Source organism: Ostrinia furnacalis, unplaced genomic scaffold (assembly GCF_004193835.3).
Source record: "Ostrinia furnacalis isolate ACB-3 unplaced genomic scaffold, ASM419383v2 OfSCF7469, whole genome shotgun sequence".
Taxonomy (NCBI): domain Eukaryota; kingdom Metazoa; phylum Arthropoda; class Insecta; order Lepidoptera; family Crambidae; genus Ostrinia; species Ostrinia furnacalis.
In genome coordinates this window covers 49,530-69,682 of record NW_021137708.1, presented here as the reverse complement: position 1 = coordinate 69,682, position 20,153 = coordinate 49,530, and the positions used below count along the sequence as shown (strand labels likewise).

General features: G+C 35.7%; 5 protein-coding genes across 6 annotated transcripts; 3 read left to right on the top strand and 2 right to left on the bottom strand.

Annotated features, from left to right (window-relative positions):
• The first annotated feature begins 5,135 nt into the window (after positions 1–5,135).
• LOC114364789 (uncharacterized) lies at positions 5,136–8,009 on the top strand. 2 transcript variants are annotated; one of them, XM_028321092.1, is made up of 4 exons: positions 5,136–5,278; positions 5,972–6,199; positions 6,347–6,599; positions 6,709–8,009. In XM_028321092.1, the coding sequence occupies exons 2-4, from the start codon at positions 6,005–6,007 to the stop codon at positions 7,989–7,991; spliced, it is 1,731 nt and encodes a 576-aa protein (XP_028176893.1). In that variant the 5' UTR covers positions 5,136–5,278; positions 5,972–6,004; the 3' UTR covers positions 7,992–8,009. The 2 variants fall into 2 exon arrangements, with proteins under 2 accessions (XP_028176893.1, XP_028176892.1); XM_028321091.1 differs by lacking the exon at positions 5,136–5,278 and having other exon boundaries at positions 5,866–6,199.
• Positions 8,002–9,889, bottom strand: LOC114364791 (uncharacterized). The gene is made up of 2 exons (XM_028321093.1): positions 9,411–9,889; positions 8,002–9,203 (listed from the first exon to the last, which is right to left on the bottom strand). The coding sequence occupies exons 1-2, from the start codon at positions 9,536–9,538 to the stop codon at positions 8,042–8,044; spliced, it is 1,290 nt and encodes a 429-aa protein (XP_028176894.1). The 5' UTR covers positions 9,539–9,889; the 3' UTR covers positions 8,002–8,041.
• Positions 9,890–11,814: 1,925 nt separating this feature from the next.
• Positions 11,815–13,056, top strand: LOC114364801 (benzil reductase ((S)-benzoin forming)-like). Its single transcript, XM_028321105.1, has 3 exons — positions 11,815–11,946; positions 12,413–12,464; positions 12,741–13,056. Exons 1-3 carry the CDS (start codon positions 11,830–11,832, stop codon positions 12,941–12,943), a joined length of 372 nt encoding a protein of 123 aa, XP_028176906.1. The 5' UTR covers positions 11,815–11,829; the 3' UTR covers positions 12,944–13,056.
• A 466-nt stretch (positions 13,057–13,522) lies between these two features.
• On the bottom strand, positions 13,523–14,835 carry LOC114364800 (transcription initiation factor TFIID subunit 2-like). Its single transcript, XM_028321104.1, has 3 exons — positions 14,607–14,835; positions 14,113–14,290; positions 13,523–13,837 (listed from the first exon to the last, which is right to left on the bottom strand). The coding sequence occupies exons 1-3, from the start codon at positions 14,825–14,827 to the stop codon at positions 13,538–13,540; spliced, it is 699 nt and encodes a 232-aa protein (XP_028176905.1). The 5' UTR covers positions 14,828–14,835; the 3' UTR covers positions 13,523–13,537.
• A 1,611-nt stretch (positions 14,836–16,446) lies between these two features.
• LOC114364784 (brain protein I3) lies at positions 16,447–19,661 on the top strand. The gene is made up of 2 exons (XM_028321087.1): positions 16,447–16,643; positions 17,975–19,661. Exons 1-2 carry the CDS (start codon positions 16,586–16,588, stop codon positions 18,289–18,291), a joined length of 375 nt encoding a protein of 124 aa, XP_028176888.1. The 5' UTR covers positions 16,447–16,585; the 3' UTR covers positions 18,292–19,661.
• Positions 19,662–20,153: the final 492 nt, after the last annotated feature.

Sequence of the window (20,153 nt, the reverse complement as noted above, 5' to 3'; positions counted from 1 at the left end):
TCTCAGGATGGAAGGTGATGTTACTATTGATAGTCAATAGTTTGTTGATGCCCGAGTCAGGAACGTACAACTCATCGTTATGGATTTTGACCTCGCTTTGTAATTTGTAATGCGAGTGGATGAAATGGTGATCCCCGCGAAGCAAACAACCTTCAGAGAGTGTGATGATCCCTGAGTCATGTAATGTCTGTGTCGTCACACCAGCTGGGTAAAAAATGCGCATTGCGCGTTCTTCGCAACATGTAAACAGCCAGGTGCCTCGAGTGTGCAACCTGATCCACTCGTCTCGGCAAGTTGATACTACCGTGTGGCATGCGCTTATCGGTCTATTGTTTATAATTTGCGCTTCACAAATCGAGTCGGTAGTTTTGATGTCGTAAATCGGTAGGTTGATTGCACACATGAGTTTATGTTCTTGTAAATGTATGCACGAAGATAAATCTCTTGATTCGAGTGGCATTAAGAGATCTTTTCTGAGACTCACAGCGAAATATTCAGATGTAGGCACTATGTTGATCATTGTATTGTCCTTTATGTTATGAATTGGTATGTCACGCGTCAATTCATATTGTTCGGTAGATATAAGAGGTATCTTTACTTCAAATATCATAAAGCTGTCTGTCAATCGGATGTGAACTCTTGACAACATGTACATCTCCCTAGTGCAACTGTAGCTGTTGGTGCATGGTAGTGACCGGCCCTGTGGCACCTGGCCTGATATGATGTTCAATTGATCTTCGAACTCATCAGGCTTGAGTAAATGTGTGTCAACCCTGCCACTGCGCACGTCGGTGACCAAATCCATTAACATTTGTTGCACGCGGCGTAGATTATTAAGGATCATGTTGGCTGCTAGTGCAGTAGCAGTTATGTACATAGCATTGTCTTGGCTCTGGTGTATCCGGCTTTCCGTTTCTGCCAGATGTTTGTTGATAACAGCAAATTGTGTGTTCATGACTTCTTCATTTCTCTTTAACAAATTGTATTCGCCTTCGATTATCGACGTGTGTTCTTTGTAAAGATTGAGAAGATGGTTTTCGTTGTCATGAACGAGTTTGATGTCCTTGTCATATTTTTCAGCGAATCTCTCATCAAGGACCCCAAAGAGTGAGTTCGCAATGTAGCCTACGCCGTCGTGAAGAGTGCTCTGGTGAGCTTGGTCAATCAGCAGTTCTGTCAATTTGGTGTTGTTTGGTAAAATTGCAGGGTGTTTCTGTGATTGATCTAAGTTTGCGTGTTCCAATCTTCCTTGTACTCTCATTATTCCTTGTTTATCCAGAATAGGACATAATGTTAGAAGTTTACTTGAAGACGACACCTTGTTTTGTTTACGTAAGTGGGTCAAGTCCTCAGCAAAGTAATTGTGTTGTACAGTTCGAATAATTACGTTTTCAGCATTTTCTATATCACACGTTGTTAAGTGCGATACTCGCTTGTCATCATTTGTGTTTCGTACATTGTTTACAAATCTTAATATCCAAGCAAGTACCCGTGTTACACGTGACATATAACTGTAACTGTACAGAAGTGTCTCGACGAGTGGCGCTGTTATTTGTGTTGCACAGGCTCGTTTCGATTTCTTCTCCTCTTCATTGGTAGTATAAGTCTCAACACATGGTAGATCATCGTTTATCAACCAGTTAGGTCCCCACCACAAATTATGACTAGCTAGTTGTAGTGGACTAAGGCCTCTGCTGGCGCAGTCTGCAGGGTTGTTCTCTGACTTCACGTGTCTCCAGCATCCGGATGGCATCATGTCAATGATCTTAACTACTCGATTTGACACAAATTTAGACCACCGGGAAGGCTCTCCTTGTAACCAGCCTAACACGACCATAGAGTCTGTCCAACCGTGGATTGTTACTGTCTGTGAGTTTATTGACTGTATGACCTTTGTCATTAGTCGACACAGCAGTAGGGCACCACAAAGTTCCAGTCGAGGTAACGATGGTGGTTTTCTTAGTGGGGCGAGTTTAGTCTTCCCGGCGACCAGCTTGACGATCTGTTGACCATCTTGATCCGTGGATAGACAGTAGATGACGCATCCGTAAGCTTTCTCAGATGCGTCACTAAACCCATGTAGCTCGATTGGTTGTTGAGTGTTACCAATCCAGCGTTGTAAACTGATGTCTTGAATGGATGGCAGTTCTTGTTGAAAGTTTCTCCATTCCTGTTGTATGTTGTCCGGGAGGGGTTCATCCCAGTCAGTTGAAGCAGTCCAAGCTTGTTGAAAGATGAGTTTTGATTTCATTGTTACTGGCGACAGCCAGCCAAGTGGGTCATATAATTTTGATAAGTCAGACAGTAATGTTCGCTTCGTAATGACGTCACGTATGTTGTTACTAAGTGGCGCCTTGAATGTAAACTGATCGTTGTGCGGATTCCACGACAAGCCTAATGTTTTGTTACTCTCTGCGTCCTTGAAGTCAAACATGTTTTGGCTTATAAGATCTTCAGGTAAGGCTTTGAGTATGGTAGGATGATTGCTGGCCCACTTGCGTAGATTGAATCCACCACCTTTTAGCAGGTCAATCAGCTGTTGTTGTGCCTCTTGCGCTTCTATGAGGTCGTTGCTGCCACCAAGCAGGTCATCCACGTACAGCTGATGACTAAGGATCTCAGCCGCTAGAGGATAGCGGTGCCCATCGTCGATAACTAGCTGTATTATAGTGCGCATCGCTAAGTATGGCGCAGCTTTTGTGCCATATGTTACCGTGCAAAGTTGGTATTCATTGATGAGATCGGTGGTTGTGTTACGCCATACAATTTGTTGCAGGTGTTGGTCCTCATCATGTATCAGTATTTGGCGGTAGAATTTCTCAATATCGGCAGTGTAGACGTATTGAAATGTTCTCCATCGCAGTATCATAGATTGTAGGTCTTGTTGAAGATTTGGACCGCACTCCATTAGATCGTTTAAGCTATTTCCCGACCTTGTCTTAGCCGAGGCGTTGAAAATTACACGTAGTTTTGTTGTTGTTGAGTCCAGTTTTTCAACGCCGTGATGAGGTAAGAAATAGCTAGGCTCTCGTCTTTCGGTGCATGGTTTCATATGACCGAGTTGTAAATATTCATCAATGAATTTTTTGTACTCAGTAGATAACTGTGTATGTTTGGCTAGTTGTTTTTCTAAGTGTCGAAATTGTGCGACTGCCTGTGGCTTAGATGGGCCTAAGCTTTCTGTGTATTGTGGTTTCATAGGAAGTCTGACTATATAGCGTCCATCTTCTTGTCTTGTAGTTGTAGTTGTGTAGATGGATTCGCAATATTCTTCCTGTGAGGTTAAGTTGTGGTTGTCATCTGATATCTCTTCCATTTCCCAAAATCGAGAGACGTCGTCGATGTTAATGAGTACATGACAGTTGAAGGTGTTAATATTGCCAAGTAACACCCAGCCAACCTTAGTCTGTTGGGCCATAGGTGCCCGTGACGGGCCTCGTAGGATGCCACTCATGACGATGTCGGCATACACTCCCGCATCAAGTAGAATGTCGACTGGTCTTGAAATGTTGTAGTCGGGATCAGCTAGTTGTATGTTTTGGATGTGAGGCCACTCTTGTTTTTCGAAAGTATAGTTGGGCAGGTTGCTGAGCATGTTTGCCATCATCATTGCTTCGATTGTGAATGAATGGCCTCCGTACAATAATGACTCGCAGTCCAAACGTACGGTTCCGTTGCTATGATGTGCCGACGTCCCGATACCCGATACAGTTGCGTTCAGGTTTTGTCGTTGTAATCCCAGTCGTTGAGCAGCATCTTCGGTTATTAGGTTAATTTGAGACCCTTGATCGAGAAGACATCGCAGGTTGATGAATGTTCCGTCAGCTGCCATTATTTTCAGTTGTACCGTTGCAAGTAGTACCTCGTTAAAGTTGCCGGACACGTGATTTGCCTTTTGTTGTGACGTAGTTGACTTGTTAGGCATCACGTTTTTCGATGTAGTTGGTTTTTCAGCGTTCCGAATAATATCATGCAATATTGTGTGGTGTGCATCTTTGCATACTCGGCACCTTTTGATGGAATTGCATTTATTTTCGTTGTGTGAGTACAGGCAATTGCGACAAATATGCAGTTGTGCAATCGACCTCATTTTGTCTTCCGGCGACATGTCATGAAAAGACTTGCATTGGAGTAAAATATGATTGGTTTTACACAAAGGACAATTTTTCTCGGTATTTGTATGATATGTTCGTGGAGAAAAACGCCTATTGGTGTGAAAATCCTTCTTAGATTGGGCTGTTACGTCTATAGGAGCGGGCGTGTGTGTGTGTCTAGCCAGTGTGAGGAGGCGGAATGAAACAACCGTTTCCGAGTGCGATCTAAATGCGACTGTTTATTCATGAGTGTGAACCCCTACAGTATACCCCCCTTTTTTAAAAAAAAAATTACATTTTTTTTTAAGTTTAAACATTTACAATGATTTCAATACATAGAGCATACGATACATTTATAGTTTACTGACTAAGTCAACATTACTTGGAAGTGCTTATCAGTTCAGCTGGAGCTGTAACTTGAGACTGATGACGCATTTCTGTTACACTTTACTATTACATTGTACAAGCACGGTTGAATTTTTTGTAACATAGTTCTGATATAGGCAAAACATTTATAAACTTTTTGTTAAAAATTATACTAGCGAATGTTATGTTGATTGTTAATTACATAATTTTTAATTACATAACCTTGTTCCTTAGAATCTAAAAATATTCATAACACAGTTGTATGTAAATATTTAGCTAATGATTTTTTAATTGAATACATACAGAATTAGATTACCAAATTTGTTTGTTACGTTACATATTTATGTATAGAAAATAATAAATTTATATAAAATTAATTTTGTTTGATTTTACTATCTGATTTATTCAAATACATATTTATTTATTACCATTTTTAACTGTTAACTTACAATTTTATATGATATACCTACATTATACATAGGGTATTTGCTTATAGGCTAGTTTCACAATCACTGGCACTACGGATCACTGATAACTTTATAACCGCGATTTTTATCACTATACCACTACACCATCTGACGAGGCAGCGCCTGCTGCTGGTGCTGCGGACAATAGGCTTTTCGCCTAAATTTCAATAATTAGTTAATAATATACCTTGATGCCTATTTAATACAAATGCGCTCTTATTTTGAAAAAAAAAGCTCATCTTCAAGGATTATTTTGCATTTTAAATAATATTTGACATAAAGCCCTCAAAAACGCTCACGACCGTCATGGCGTCTTGAGTGACGTCACTCCTTGCAAAACACAGCTGTTTTATAGGTAGTTCATTCAGCTTAAGATGGTGATTTAGACAGTTGAAACATTTCGTTTCATGAATCCAACTTCTTAAGAATAAAAATATTGAGGTGTAAAAATCAATCACGTTTTTGTGCTTTCATCCTTCCAAAATAACATTAATAATCTTTCTCAATTAACCTAAACAAGAATTTCAAATACTTATTAGTTTATTATTTATTAAAATTTGTGAAAAAATATTACATGAAATGCTTAATGCGTTAATCGGAACTTTTGCTCACATAGGGATGGACATGAACAATCGCGTCCAATCAATAATCGATATGGTGGTCATCTCACCATCGAATCACAATTAATCTCTCAGGCAGGTCAAATATTAGTCAGTACGTGTGCGTTTGCCTTGTATGGCCGGTTATGTTTTATGAGATTTCTCCACGAGTTGTTTGTTATTGTTATTTGTTGTTCTAATAGAATAAAATGCATAATATTTATTTTTTTGTGATTTATTGTGTAACAACGTTTATTCCATATCCAGATAATTAAAATTCGAAGATGTAATTTTGATTTTTCGTAGATAAAATTAAAAATCAAACAAATAAAAAATCGATTAAATTTCTTAAGAAAATATTCTCGATTCTAAAAAATATCGATTAGGTTTAAAAGAAGCGCCTCACTAAACAGAACTGTCATAATCAATACGCTAAATGGACTATAGTACGGAAATCTTAAAGTTATTTTAATTACTAATGGATCCATCGTATTACAAGTACTGTATAGTGCCCCAATGTACAAGCACAAGTATAAAAACGCCAAACAAGTTATTTATATACGTACCAAACAATCAGCAGATGCGTAAAAAGTGGCTGACACTCGCAAGAAAATATAATGCCCATTGTTTATCAACAAAATCAAGGATGTATTTTTGTGAAGATCATTTCAATGTAAGTTAGATATTTCACACAACATAATCTGATATCTATGTACCTACATTTAATGAAATTGTTGAACTTTGTTTAAGAATAATGATAACAACAAAATGAGGTTAGGAATTATTCATGACAGTAATATCATGGTTTTTATTTTTCCAGCTACCAAACGATATGCTTAATTATACCGAGTATCATATCATGGGGAAGGTATCACAAGTCCGCATGAAACCTGGCTGCATTCCAAGTAAATTCGCATGTCAAGAAGATAGACGGAAGCGAACATACAGCAGCACTGAACAATCATATGTATTAAAAAAACAAAGAATGACCATAATAGCGGAGTCTCTGAAAGAACAAGAGGAAAGTTGTACACCAAGTTCTTCATACAATGCTATTCCTCACACAAGTTCAGGTATTTATAAGAATAACATTAATACTAACAATAAACTATTATGTAGAACAATATTACAGTAGATATTGAAACAAATGACTTGTATTTATATATGGTATTTATATTGCAGATTTCCAAACGATTGATGTTCCAGAAACGTTAAGTGCACAGAAAATGGATAAATCTATTCAAGCAGAAATCGTATATACAAAAAAAGAAGATAAATCTATTCAAGCATTTATAACCCATAAATTTAGGAGTAAAGCCATCCAATGTAAGATAATATCAAAAAACCAGGCATCATCACCCTTGAAACCAACGACAATATCTAGTTCCACATCACCATTTAAAGTTGAAGTCATCAAAAAAATGTGTTTTGTATCCAATCTAACCAAAGTGAAAAGAAATATATTAATTGAGGAAGAACAATCGGACAGTGATATTTATATACCACCTTCAGCCGCTTCCAGTCCCTCACAAACAGGAAATTCTTTACAAGTTAAATCATCTTCCGACTGCAGTGAATTTATTGCAGAAGATAAAAAACTAGAAGCAGAGAAAATATTGACAAACACTATTAAAAAAATTGAAAAAAATCCACGGTTGTATCTAGGTGTTCCAAGCAGTTGTTATTTTTTGATTGACTTATTAAAAGATGAAATGAATATTCCCAAACATCATTTATTGATTTGTTTAAATAAAATTAGATTGGATATTAAATTTAAGCAGATGACAGATGATTATGGAATATCTCCAGCAAACTTAAGCAAAATATTTATAAAAAACATACCACTTATAGCCAAATTTCTGCGTCCTTTTGTTGTGGAACTAGACAAAGATATGATCAAAAAGAACTTACCTATGGCATTTAGACACAAGTATAATAATGTGAGTTGCATAATAGACTGCCTCGAAATAGAGGTGCAGAAGCCATCAAAGGCAGTAAATCAAGCTATGACATGGTCTGATTATAAAAAAGCCAACACCATTAAATATTTAATATCCTGTACGCCAAATGGCTTAGTTAACTATATTTCTCCAGGGTTTGGGGGCAGAACATCTGATACATGTATTGTCGAATCATGCGACTTTATTAAGACATTGAAAAGTGGTATGGTTATAATGGCCGACAGGGGATTCAAGCATGTGGAGCAGTATCTTAAAAAGTCAAATATTACACTAGTCAGACCTCCAAGTGTAGAAACTGGAGTGAAAATGACTAAAAGTGAGGCAAAGTTAACCAAACAAATAGCCAGTTTGCGAATTCATGTTGAAAGAGTCATTCGGCGTTTACGTGAATTTTATATGCTTAAACCACATGCTTGTGTACATCTGAAGTTTGTAAAAATACTTGATGATATTATAGTCATTGCATGTGCTTTAATTAATCTACAAGATTCTTTGGTAAAATAAAACAAATGTAAACTTTTAAAATGTTTTTTATTCAAAATGTGCACCCATATTTATTCAACACTTGAATATAATAAAGGAAAAATATTGGTTTTCCAAAAGTGCAATAAATTATTTTTTATTAAATTGTCTACATATTCAAAATCAAATGAGACATTTATTATTTCAACTTTTTTATTGCTACTGAAGTTTGGGTCAGCTACACAATAGAAACAGTTTTTCTTTTGGGATAAGAACATTTGAATCTGCATTTGGGCATTATATTTTTCTGTAGCACTTCCATTTTTCACATAATTCTTATATGTTTTTTCATTTAATGGACATTTAATTTCTATTATTCCACCTTCGAAAATTCCGTCTGGAGAGCCTGCAAGCACAGGGTATTCAGAGCTTAATAGAAGGCCGCACCTTCTAATTTTTTGGCCAATTTTACACTCCACCACTTTTCTAACCTCATCTTCAAGGACACGTCCACGTTTCATAGATGGAGTATCTGGAATTTTACCTCCTAGTATTAGAGAAATCAATGTGCCATCAGTGGTTTTGCATCGACTTATTTCATATGCTCTAGAAGCAGTTACTCTACCATAACGCAATTCAAACCAAAGAGGACTATTGGATTGACCTCTTGTTTCTTCCTCTACTTTTGTGATTAAACTATTGGTTATTTGAATTTTTTTCAAAAAATCTTCAACATTTTTTTCTTTAAATTTAAATATCAATTGATGCATTGAAGCAGCCTGTGTTTCTCTTGGGCAGTATGTGGGTTGGTATTTAAAAATTTCACAGTCTTCTATTTTTCTTTTCCTTGCTTCATCTAAAAACTTATTTAATACAGCTGAATTTCCAGGTAGTGCAGGGTTACCATTAGATAACTCTTTAGCAGTCAAGTATTTTAAGCTGCTACCAACTCTTGACAATTTAGACTTCTTCCAATAACAGTCAACCGATGTACATGATGGCTCCTCACTTCTACGATGAACCCACATCAGGAAAGCAATAGCGTGTTTACATCCACCCTGTGAAGCTAAACAATCTTCACATTGAATGGACTGAATGACTTCATCTTCTTCATTAAGAATAAGCGTGCATCTATATAATTTGGCATGAACTTTATGTTCAGGACATATTTTGCACTTAAGTGTACAAAATTTACCATCACGCTTAATTTGCACGTAGCTTACGGCGTCGTCTCCATAGGAAGCTCTTGAGGACCTGAAATTTAATTTACCCATTACACCTCTGTTTATGTACTACAAGGCTTAATATCTTTTTTACTTTATATAAGAATAACCTCAAAATATTATTAGGTCAAAACAGCAGGTTGACCAAATGTATTATAATTTATAAACAAAACTGAATTATTGATAAATAAACCTTCTAAACTTATAATGTTATTATGCACTGGTGGCGTTTACTTACATGCTGGTTTTCACATTGCGGAATTCCGATGAGCAAAAATCACTGTTTGTAGCAAAAAAACGGCCAAGCATAACTGCGTCAATTCTGGGCAAATTATTGCTGTTTGCTTTGACATATCCAGGTTCCATGGTTGTTTATAAAATAAGACTGGGGAAAGCTTAAATTTGTGTTATTAACGTACTAATTACAATAAAATATAAGACCAACAAACAAACAAGACTTCACATGAAGAAAAGTGTTGCCAGTCGGGTCATGTCAGAAATTACTAGAAATATAAAAAAATAACCTTTTTGTATAAAAAATAACCTTTCCTATTTTTTACTGGAAAGGCGTTAAAAATTGATAGAATAGGATCATTCTAGTTCACCTAGTTCTATTGACATACAGAAAAATCGATGAGTATTTGAGCATTTGCCCGCATTTCTTGATTATTTTTTCTCTTTATGGGTCATTCCACAAAAATATGTCAACTCTTAGTCCGCGCCACATTTCACATGAAATATTTGTTAATATTTTATTCCAAAATTGTTAAATAACAGCTCGCAATGTGCTTTATTCATCACCCATTAATATTTTTTGAAACTATTTTTAAAACGTCTTAAATTCCTTTTGAATGACCCAAAACGTCATTCCCTAGGCATGTCCGTACTCCAAAAGTTTGTGTTTTGGGATCCACATTTATAAAAACATCAACTTTATCCTTTGTTTTAATTAACGAATAATCTATTTAAATGTATATTACACCAAATTCTATTAATATTTTGCGGTTTCAATAAACAATAATTTGATTTTCTTTAGTTGAAAAAGAGTCTACAGCTTTTAGCGTCATTCCCTCGCCACGCACTGATTTTATAATTTTGCGCTTTAATATGTATTTAGATTGAATGACATTTAGTTGAGTTTAAAGTACGATACGAAGTTATCCTCAGACCATACTGGCTTTGCGGTAGCCGTTTTTTGAATCAGTGCAAACGTGCCAGTTGTTGCGGAAACATGTGTTAATCCAGTCACTTCGTCAGTCCCTAGTTGAGTAGCTTTATTGATTACAATAAGAAATTGTATATAATTTAATAGTATTTACGTGTGGTTTTTTTGGCTATTTTCGGCGCATCGTATTAAGCATCTTATAATATAAAGTTAATCTGCATTTGTGTTAAGTTTTACTCCAAATCGTCAGTCCCTAGAGCGTCAGGCCCTAGCTTTAAACGGCACTTGGGACTAAATTACTAGTTAGGGAATGATGTTTTTTATATGGTGATAATAACAAAACAACTACATTATGTATATTAACTTATCTATAAATGTTAAGGTTATAAGTTTTATACTTTATTAGTAGTCATATAGGAGTAATGTAGTATGAAAAAATTTAAAATTATAATTTCTCCTAAAATAAAGCATAAAGTGACTGGCCCTATTAGACATAACATTAATAAACTATAATTTACACTAATAAAGTATTCAAAAGCATCTTAAAAAAGTTACGGACAAAATGACGTCGAAAATATACAGATTTTTATGGAATGACCCTTATATGTCTGTGATTTTTTGTTATATTAAGTACTTATTAGTAATTACAATTTTTAAAATGTACTCTCTCAACTTATTTATATGGGAAACTATTGTAACGGTGTATGTTTTACATCACTTAGTTGTACTGTACAGTACCTTTATCTAACATTGTTTGCCAAAACTTCAGACATGACGTAAAATTGTTTGTTGACCCTAATAAAGGAAAAATATCTACAAATTTCGAAAAATCACCTAAAAGGTTACAAAAGGGGTTAGTAGTAGTTTCGCACGAAATTAGTTCGCACGAATGTGCGTAACGTCTTCTTTCATTAAAAATATTTTTTTAGTAGACGTTTCGCCCGGTGGTATTAAAATCGCGTGCGAATCGACTCTTTCGAGAACTAGTAGTATGAGATTAAGTTCTCGAAAGAGTCGATTCGCACGCGATTTTAATACTTTTAATACATCCGGGCGAAACGCCTACTAAAAAAATATTTTTATTGAAAGGGGACGTTACGCACATTCGTGCGAACGAATTTCCTGCGAAACTACTACTAACCTTACAAAAGTAACATTCTAGCAACACTCAAACGTTGGCAATGACAATCTGGCTTAAAAGGGCTTGTACCCAGAGCCGTAAAAAACTATATTAAAAAAAATAGAAAAAAGGCAATGACAATTTGACTGACGTTTCGCACGGCGTGACGTAATTCTCTCTGATTGGTGTTTGCTGTCACGTGACTTAGGGGCTATTTTTTCCGAATTTATTTACTAAAAATATGAATAATCTATAATTATTATTTTATGTAGTTTCGTTTTTCATTAATTACATGACTATCTTAATAGTTATACAATCTTATACAGCAGATTTATTCACTGTGGATACAAGCCTACTACTTGTGCAATCACCATGAAATCTGTGCTAATTACGGGCGCTAACCGAGGCCTGGGACTTGGAATGGTCAGATATCTTGTGAAACAGAACAAGGCCGACAAAATATTCGCGACATGCCGAAAGCCGTCCGAGGTATGCATATCTCACTTACCTATAGGTGCCATGGTTCCTGGTTTTAAAGTAATTTATGTATTATACACTATATCACAATAATTTGTCACCACACAGAACTTAGTGTTTCGCGTCTTTATTCAACACTAGCACGTTAACGAGTGCTTCAGCTTTTTGTAGGAAAGAGGAAAGGAATTCATCGAGTGTGTGGGAAAGAGATCGGTAGACGATTGCTTTGACAGCTAGCCGACCGACACAGACTGACATGACGTCACGGCGGAAACCTTGAAACTCATGGCATGACGTTTCAATTTTTAATTCATCATGACTTCATCGTATTACGACTAGATGTTTCTATCAGAATTCTTATAATTATACCTTATCAATTTATGTAAATTAGCATTATTAATTTATGAAACAAATAATTAATTAATAATAAAAAGTTACTCAACTGTCTATCTCATTTAACTGTTTCCTTTTTTTACAGGAACTTGAAAAGTTAGCTCAAGAAGCAAAACATCTTGAAATATTACAGCTAGGTATTTACTTACTATTTTTTGTAATCATTATTTTTTATAAGTAACATACATATCAATGTAAAGAAAGTTATTAAAATGTCTCTATAGCTCAGTGGCAATGATTAGAAGTTTATAAGTCACAGTCGCCCGACAAGCGAAAGGTCGTGGGTTCAATTTCCCACCTGAGGCAAATCCATTTATGTAATCAAGTTTTAAAATAAATTGTTTTCTCCAGTTTTCACATAAATCCTATGTAATTAAATCGCCCCTCATTCCTCAAAAGTTATATTTTTTTAGATGTAACAAACGTCCAAGGCTTTGGCGAGTTATCTTCACGGGTAGCCCAAGGCGTGGGAAATTCTGGGTTAAATCTGCTTATAAACAATGCTGGTGTGGCCACTAAATTCACCAAAATCAACTTAGTGAAAGCCGAACAGCTAATTGAAAACCTGACAATCAATACTGTGGCACCGATCATGTTGACGAAGGTAAGTAGTTAAATGCACAATCAGAAACATGAAAAAAAAAACAAAGAAAAGGACACGAGTCAATCTATTTTGTTTAATTGCCATTAATAAGCGGTAGCGGGAGCGGGATTTCTATTTTGTAGGTAAAATTAGTAGTAGTTTCTGTTTTTTTTTTGTCCCTTGAGACTTTATGTACCTATCATGGTGACTGACAACACAATGTTTTCTGTATACAAGTGTCCATAAAATCTAACGTAGAAGAACTAATTAACCATTAATGTGGATGTGCGTTCCCTTCGAGAGGCCACTGTGGNATTATTATTTTATGTAGTTTCGTTTTTCATTAATTACATGACTATCTTAATAGTTATACAATCTTATACAGCAGATTTATTCACTGTGGATACAAGCCTATTCAGTACCTCCTCCTTTTGTTCAAGTTGGATAAAAAAGTTAGATATTGCTAGCAAAGAAAGCATCATGCTTCTACTGCGTGAGCACCTAGTTCGGATACACAAATGTAGATGGCGTTACAGTTTTTTAAGAAATGAGTATTTTTTGCTGAAGGAAAGATGGCGCAATAAACTATGTTGCGAAAAAATACAGATTCTTTTTAAAAAAGTTTTATTAAACCAATTTGATTGTTGGAATATTTACCTCTTGCAACTCTTGATGAATCCAATACCTATATTCGTTATTTCCGAAACACTTCTTCGAGTACAGTCCACACATGTAATCTGGTATACCTTTGGCCAACCAGAGATCAGACCAGTTCTGCATAGTAATGAAACAGCCAAAGAACTGCTCTGCCACCGCCTGGGCCATGGCTTTTCGGCTTTGATACGTCTGATCAATGATGGCAATCGAATGAAGCAAGTGGGTGCTTAGGATTGACATAGTTGTGTATGCTGTGACGTCATCTTCGGTCTGAAATGAAGGCAGATAATGGTAATAGAATATGCATTACCAAAAATTCTAATAAAGTTCGGTCGCCGAACAAATAGAAATTCGTCCAATGACCCCAAGCAACCCATCCTTATCGCTCGCGTGTAATTATATTGCTGTCGCGCTCGCACACTCACTGCGGCTGGCTATCGCACAGTCGCGACAGCAATATAATTACGTGCTCGGCGACCAGACTTTAAAATTTACATTAAGGTAAGGAGACTTGAAATTTAATAAAAAAGCCAAGTGATTATTACCTCATCAACAAAGACTTGCTTGTAGCAGGGATATGGATATCTGGTGCTCAAAGTCTCTTCATAGAATTCGAAGGCCTCATGCAGATATCGGACAGTATTCTTCAAGATCTGCATCAAATGAGGTAGGCAGTAGTGTGTCACTTCATTCATGTGTGGATCTACATAAGTTTCAAATGGCCTGCAAAGAAATTTGTGATTATTAATTTTAATGTTTTGATTTTTGGAAAATAGTGCAGTCAGCATTAAATAGTTTGTGACACCCTCATCATCATCATCATAATCTCAGCCATAGGACGTCCACAGACTGCTGAACATAGGCCTCCCCCAATGCTTTCCATGTTGCCCGGTTGGTAGCGGCCTGTGCCACCCTAAGTAGCCAAAAAGTACACTTCTTTGTAACAGTACTGGAATAAGGTTGTGTTGTCGACTTTTTGGCCACTTTGGGTTTCAGAAACTATTTGACGATGACCGTACAAAACGGTATTATTACATACCCAATGGCTAAAGCGATATTCGGCGCGCACGCTGGAGTATTAACAACATAGTGGAACGTCTTCCTTCTATGATCAGGGGTGTAAACCACATCGATTAACTCCCCGCATGATACAGCAGTTAAGCTTTCGTCAACGGTAAATTCTAGCTTCCATGTGCAGGGTTCAGCATAACTGTCCACACAAGGGAACCATAGACGAGCAGAGTGGCCATAAGTGAACATGTGGGCTGATTTCTGGAAAAAAAAAATATAATTAATTATTATTGGATTAGGTTAGCCTTAATACATGTTTATCATAACATTTCTAAGTTCTAATACCATAAGTAATTTTGATGCTGATGATTGGGCTAATATGAGTCAATAACTAATAACACAGAAAGAAGTTTTCCAGTTTATTTGCTTTTCTTAAAATTTTAATTTTGATTTACTCTGTTTTTTTTTTTTATTTTATTTTTATTGCNATTATTATTTTATGTAGTTTCGTTTTTCATTAATTACATGACTATCTTAATAGTTATACAATCTTATACAGCAGATTTATTCACTGTGGATACAAGCCTATTGCGTAATATAATGTAGCACTATTGTGATAATGATTAAATTGTTTCTATTTATAAACAAAAGTGAGAATAGAACAGTGACTTTATACTGAAATCGTGTAGGTATCATAAAGATCGAAGGAGTTGATGATTACCTTTATTAATTAATTAATTTTTGAGTTATATTTAGTGAAATGGACTCTTTACTTTTGTGTGTAAATATGAATTGAGTTAGTTAGTTTTTTTATGATTTTGTTAAGTTAAAATAAAAGTTGTATATTTTGACTTTATATTTTTTTACACAATTTCCAATAAATAGTGGAAAATTATGGTAACACATAAACTGAAACGACGTAATGTTATAAGCACAATACATGAACAAATGAAGTTGTAAATATCATAGCGTTCAAGTAGTTTAGAGTTACTGACGTTAATAGTTATTATTGTTTTGTGAAATACAATGAATATATCGAAGTTCAAAAGTTGTGTTTGTGTTATTTCATTAATAGTTTGTGCTCTTTACCCCGTTTTCCTTCACATCAAGGTTTCTATAAGGCCCGGTGAAACGCAACTGAAACTTTCAAACTGGTCGCGTCATGTGTGGTCTCTCAACAGCCGCTATGGCAGAAACTTTGATGAAACTCAAAGGTAACTAGCAGTTGCAGATTCGTTGCAGTTGCGTTTCACCGTCTGTTCTGGGCCTTACAGATTGAAGCTTGTAATAGGACACCACAATAGTCCAGTGCCAAGATAGGAGTAGAAGTATTCGCCATGGCCATGGCCGAAATCGGTCGAATGAATCATCATCATCATCATCATCATCTGTGGACGACGGGGCTTAGGACGCCACGGGGAACTCTCTATGTATTACTTTGCTCTATGGGGAACTCGACCCTCGAAACAGTCCGACACTATTTAACACCGTCACCGGCTATTGTCGTTACCTAATGGGCTGTGTACTGGATCAACTGGATGAACCAACTGGAACTAACGATAAATTGCATCTGAAAAAAAAACATGTTTGTCTTTGTTGTGAAACTTGCGTAGGGGCATGATTATCATATCCACCATACTATAAATGAAGACTTGGTCCCTCCATTTTGACGATCACGAATACCAAGCAATATGGTGCGAAGTTCCATAGGAACAAGTGATTCTTTTGCTGTTCGGTTCTTTTGCTCCCTTTCTAATTTTTATAAGTGTGCGATACTTTTTTTTTCATTGTAGATTACACATTTCTTGATTTCAAGAACCCAGAGCCAAAGACTTATGTAAAAAATAGTTGATCTGACAGCTGTCATTGTCGGTGACAGTTGACAGCTGATCACTAAATCTGTGCAGCTGATACAAATGCATTTTTTTGTTTGTTGGTTGAAGAAGTTGCTGTTTTCTTTGTAATCAATTTGCGGGCAGTGACTACAAACTACGCAATTACGATAAAATGGAAAAACCAACTGTGACTGAGCAACCTCCACCTTATTCAGCGACCGTTCCACCAGGTAAAAATATGTTGCGACATAGGCGATACTCGATACGATACCTACTGAGGCTTCAAAATGAATCATGTCGATAAGCAATCATGGGTGCTGCTATAACGCTTTCATATTTTTCTCGTTCTATACGTACTGTAGATGATAAAATGTCACCCAATTATTAGGCCACCGAGACGAGTTTCTAAATAAAGTCACGAAAAGAAACTTGCGGTCTAAAATGTACTCTATGAACAGAAGGGTCCAAACTACTAATTAAATAAACTAATTAGGCTATCTTCAGTCTACAACTATTGGTTTATAAGTTGACCAAACATACACAAATCAAAATTTTGCTATTATTAGCTTGCTTCACAAAATTGTTATCATGAGTTGTTCTCATGTTCTTCAATGTTAGTGCAGGTCATTGCCTTCTGTTTGATACTAGCTTTCAAATTCCTTGTACTTTGTGATTTAATATTAAAAATGTATTTCAAAACACTATTCCAACATTGTGAAGTGTAAAGAATAATACTAATTTGCTTTTACATTACACACATTCATTATAAAATCATCGTGAACTTAATTGGCAATTATCAGTTTATTCGTAGTGGAGATAAACTACATAATGGCTGTTACATGCATATTTAAAATGTGTATGTAACATTTAAAAGTAAAGTATTATTAGTGTTGTAGTTATAAGCTTTACATTATTATTGTGTTGTTTGAATTTGGACTTTCGAAGTTGTATAGATCCAGGGTTTTTTCCCAGTTTTTATTTATTTATTTAAAATAGGTACACAAACAGATCACTGTCATAAAATTAAAACAATATTAAATAACTAAACAGAGATCCAAAATAAATTAACATACACCACATGTTTAGTAATAAATAAAGATAAATACAAACATTCTAAAAAAGAATACTATGGATAGGGTTGAGATGAATGAGTATTCCAATTAGTGAGTTTGGGTTAACAATTAGAATAAAATATTTATCCAAACATTCTTCTTGCAGCACAAGACATTGTTATTATAATAAATTGCTACCTTATTGCAATAACAGCTAAATAGCCAATTTCAAAATTTCCAATTAGAATGGAAATGGAACGGAAAAGTTTCAAATGTTATATTTTCAATTAGCATTATAATTATTAACTAGCGATAGCGACCGGCCCCTGCTTCGCACAGGTACAATTTTGATGTACCTATTATATGTACTTATAAACCTTCCTTCTTGAATCACGCTATCTATTAAAAAAACCGCATCAAAATCGTAGCTTTAAAGATTTAAGCATACATACACAGCGAAGCGACTTTGTTTTATACTTTGTAGTGATTGTCATCTCATAACATTCCAGGTCCCTCACCACAGCCTGGCGTGCCTCCAGGAGGTCCATACCCTCCCCCACCCCCCGGCTACACCCCATACGGGACCGCGCCACCGCCACCCCCAGGCCCAGCCTTCGTGCCCAACTACGGAGCAACCAGCACCATCATCATTCAACCGCCCATCATCGCCGTCGGCGCCTGCCCTGCCTGCCGCGTCGGAATCCTAGAAGACGACTTCACGTGCCTAGGTATACTCTGTGCTATTCTGTTCTTCCCACTAGGCATACTTTGCTGCCTCGCTCTCAAGAATAGGAGATGCTCAAATTGCGGTGCTATGTTCGGTTAATTCATCTGATGATTTAGCCTAGGCGCAGACTACCGATTTTTTATCGGTCGATAGTTTAGGCAGTTAATCAGTATGGGCATGTATGGAAGTGCGCACGCACCGATTGAATCTTCATACAAATTAGAATCGGGCCCAACTATTGGCCGATTAAAAATCGGTGGTCTGCGCCTAGGCTTAAACTAAGAATATAATCCGAAACATAAAAAGCATTGAAATCTGATTTGAAGACTTGAGAAACGTAATGATATTTACTGTGATCAAAATTGGTATTCGGAATTGAATATTCAAGCAACTGGAGCCAATTATCTGCTATAGCTGCTTCATAAACTATCTTCTCACTTATATTCCTATTTGATTGGGAAATATTTGATGATTGTAAGAAATTGCTTATATTGACTATTTTTGGTCTGTCCTAAAATTTTTAACATTGTGGTCTATTAAACATTTAATCATCAGGGTTTTTGATTGAGTTAATTTACCATTAATCTGGCTTAAACATGAATATTCCATCGTAGTTTTAATGTAGTTGAGTGACAGAATTTGAAATAAAATGTTTTTATAATTATTATTCATTAGTAATTGATATGTTATATACCTATCTATATTATGTTTGATATTAGCATAAGTGATACATATTTGTTATTTTAAGATAAATGATGGAACTACATACTTCAATTTATTAGTCTGTCCATATTAGTAACTAGTTATTTTATACTACTTACCTTTATTGCCATTGTCTTATATGCGTAGTTATTCTTACTGTCAATTTTACCAAATTATGTTGAAAAGTATGCCATATTTTGGCCATAATGTTATTTATATATTAATTGTTGAGCAATATTTATTTGGAACTATGTTATCCAGACATATTTACTACATTTTATATTGATCTTGTTTTGGGCATTATGGCTGGTCCAGATTAATCGAGATTTCTCTTTTCGTAGAGTTTTTAACTAAAATTTTGGTTTCACTATATCAGTCCTTAACTTACCTAAAATTTAATTTGCTTTAATGGCCACACAAAGAATCGCAAACCTCGAAATTAATTAATTACACTACGCGGCACTCTCAGCGCTGACTAAGCGACTCTTTCTGTGGCCATTAATGTAGGTTATCTTAAAATTTTTGCACACGTAATGAAATACTTTAGTTCTACTTACAACTTTATTTTTATCTATAACCTACTTATTCACACATAGGTACTTATAAGTTAATTGGTTTGTTTAACTATACATTCTGCCTTCGTAGACTTCTGTACCTCTAGCACGAAAAACTTTCGACTTCGAATCGTTTGCGTATTCGAATTGCCATCAAAAGGTTCAGTATGAAAACAGCGCCCCTGTGAACGTGATGTAAAGTGAACTTGGTATTAGAAATGGTAGCACGAAACTTATTTTGACAATCTACATCGTCACGTTATTGCTGAATTCGACGGGTATCGAATTTTGTCGAATCCGTGAACGATTCGAAGTCGAAAATTTTTCGTGCCAGAGGTACAGAAGTCTACGAAGACGAAAGATTTTCGTGCTAGAGGTACTCGTATCGAACATAAAATTGCCTCCGCCATGGTTGCGTCACATAGAAACGAAAGTTATGTGGCGGTCAACTATGATGTGTTATGGTTAAACCTAACCAGGCAAAGACATGCATTTAGAAGAAGAATTAAAATTCATAAATGAAAAAGACATAAGAGAATTACAATTTAGTGCCCCTTTGTTGGCATTTAGGACACAAATAATTTAACGTGTTTATTGTTTTATAAAGATTAGTTAGGTAGGTTAGACTGAAATATAAATTATACATTACAGCCAAAAATGCCTTTCACTAGATGTTACACATATTATGGTTAAAAATTAGAAAGA

Bases quoted from the DNA above. Each gene is read 5' to 3' on its own strand.
- LOC114364789 (XM_028321092.1), top strand. From the start codon at position 6,005: ATGGATCCATCGTATTACAAGTACTGTATAGTGCCCCAATGTACAAGC. The intron at 6,200-6,346 runs GTAAGTTAGATA...TTATTTTTCCAG, and splicing joins TTTGTGAAGATCATTTCAAT to CTACCAAACGATATGCTTAA. The intron at 6,600-6,708 runs GTATTTATAAGA...TTTATATTGCAG, and splicing joins TATTCCTCACACAAGTTCAG to ATTTCCAAACGATTGATGTT.
- LOC114364791 (XM_028321093.1), bottom strand. From the start codon at position 9,538: ATGGAACCTGGATATGTCAAAGCAAACAGCAATAATTTGCCCAGAATT. The intron at 9,204-9,410 runs GTAAGTAAACGC...ATTAAATTTCAG, and splicing joins CGCAATGTGAAAACCAGCAT to GTCCTCAAGAGCTTCCTATG.
- LOC114364801 (XM_028321105.1), top strand. From the start codon at position 11,830: ATGAAATCTGTGCTAATTACGGGCGCTAACCGAGGCCTGGGACTTGGA. The intron at 11,947-12,412 runs GTATGCATATCT...CTTTTTTTACAG, and splicing joins CATGCCGAAAGCCGTCCGAG to GAACTTGAAAAGTTAGCTCA. The intron at 12,465-12,740 runs GTATTTACTTAC...ATATTTTTTTAG, and splicing joins TCTTGAAATATTACAGCTAG to ATGTAACAAACGTCCAAGGC.
- LOC114364800 (XM_028321104.1), bottom strand. From the start codon at position 14,827: ATGTTCACTTATGGCCACTCTGCTCGTCTATGGTTCCCTTGTGTGGAC. The intron at 14,291-14,606 runs GTATGTAATAAT...ATTTCTTTGCAG, and splicing joins AATATCGCTTTAGCCATTGG to GCCATTTGAAACTTATGTAG. The intron at 13,838-14,112 runs GTAATAATCACT...CCTTCATTTCAG, and splicing joins AGCAAGTCTTTGTTGATGAG to ACCGAAGATGACGTCACAGC.
- LOC114364784 (XM_028321087.1), top strand. From the start codon at position 16,586: ATGGAAAAACCAACTGTGACTGAGCAACCTCCACCTTATTCAGCGACC. The intron at 16,644-17,974 runs GTAAAAATATGT...ATAACATTCCAG, and splicing joins TTCAGCGACCGTTCCACCAG to GTCCCTCACCACAGCCTGGC.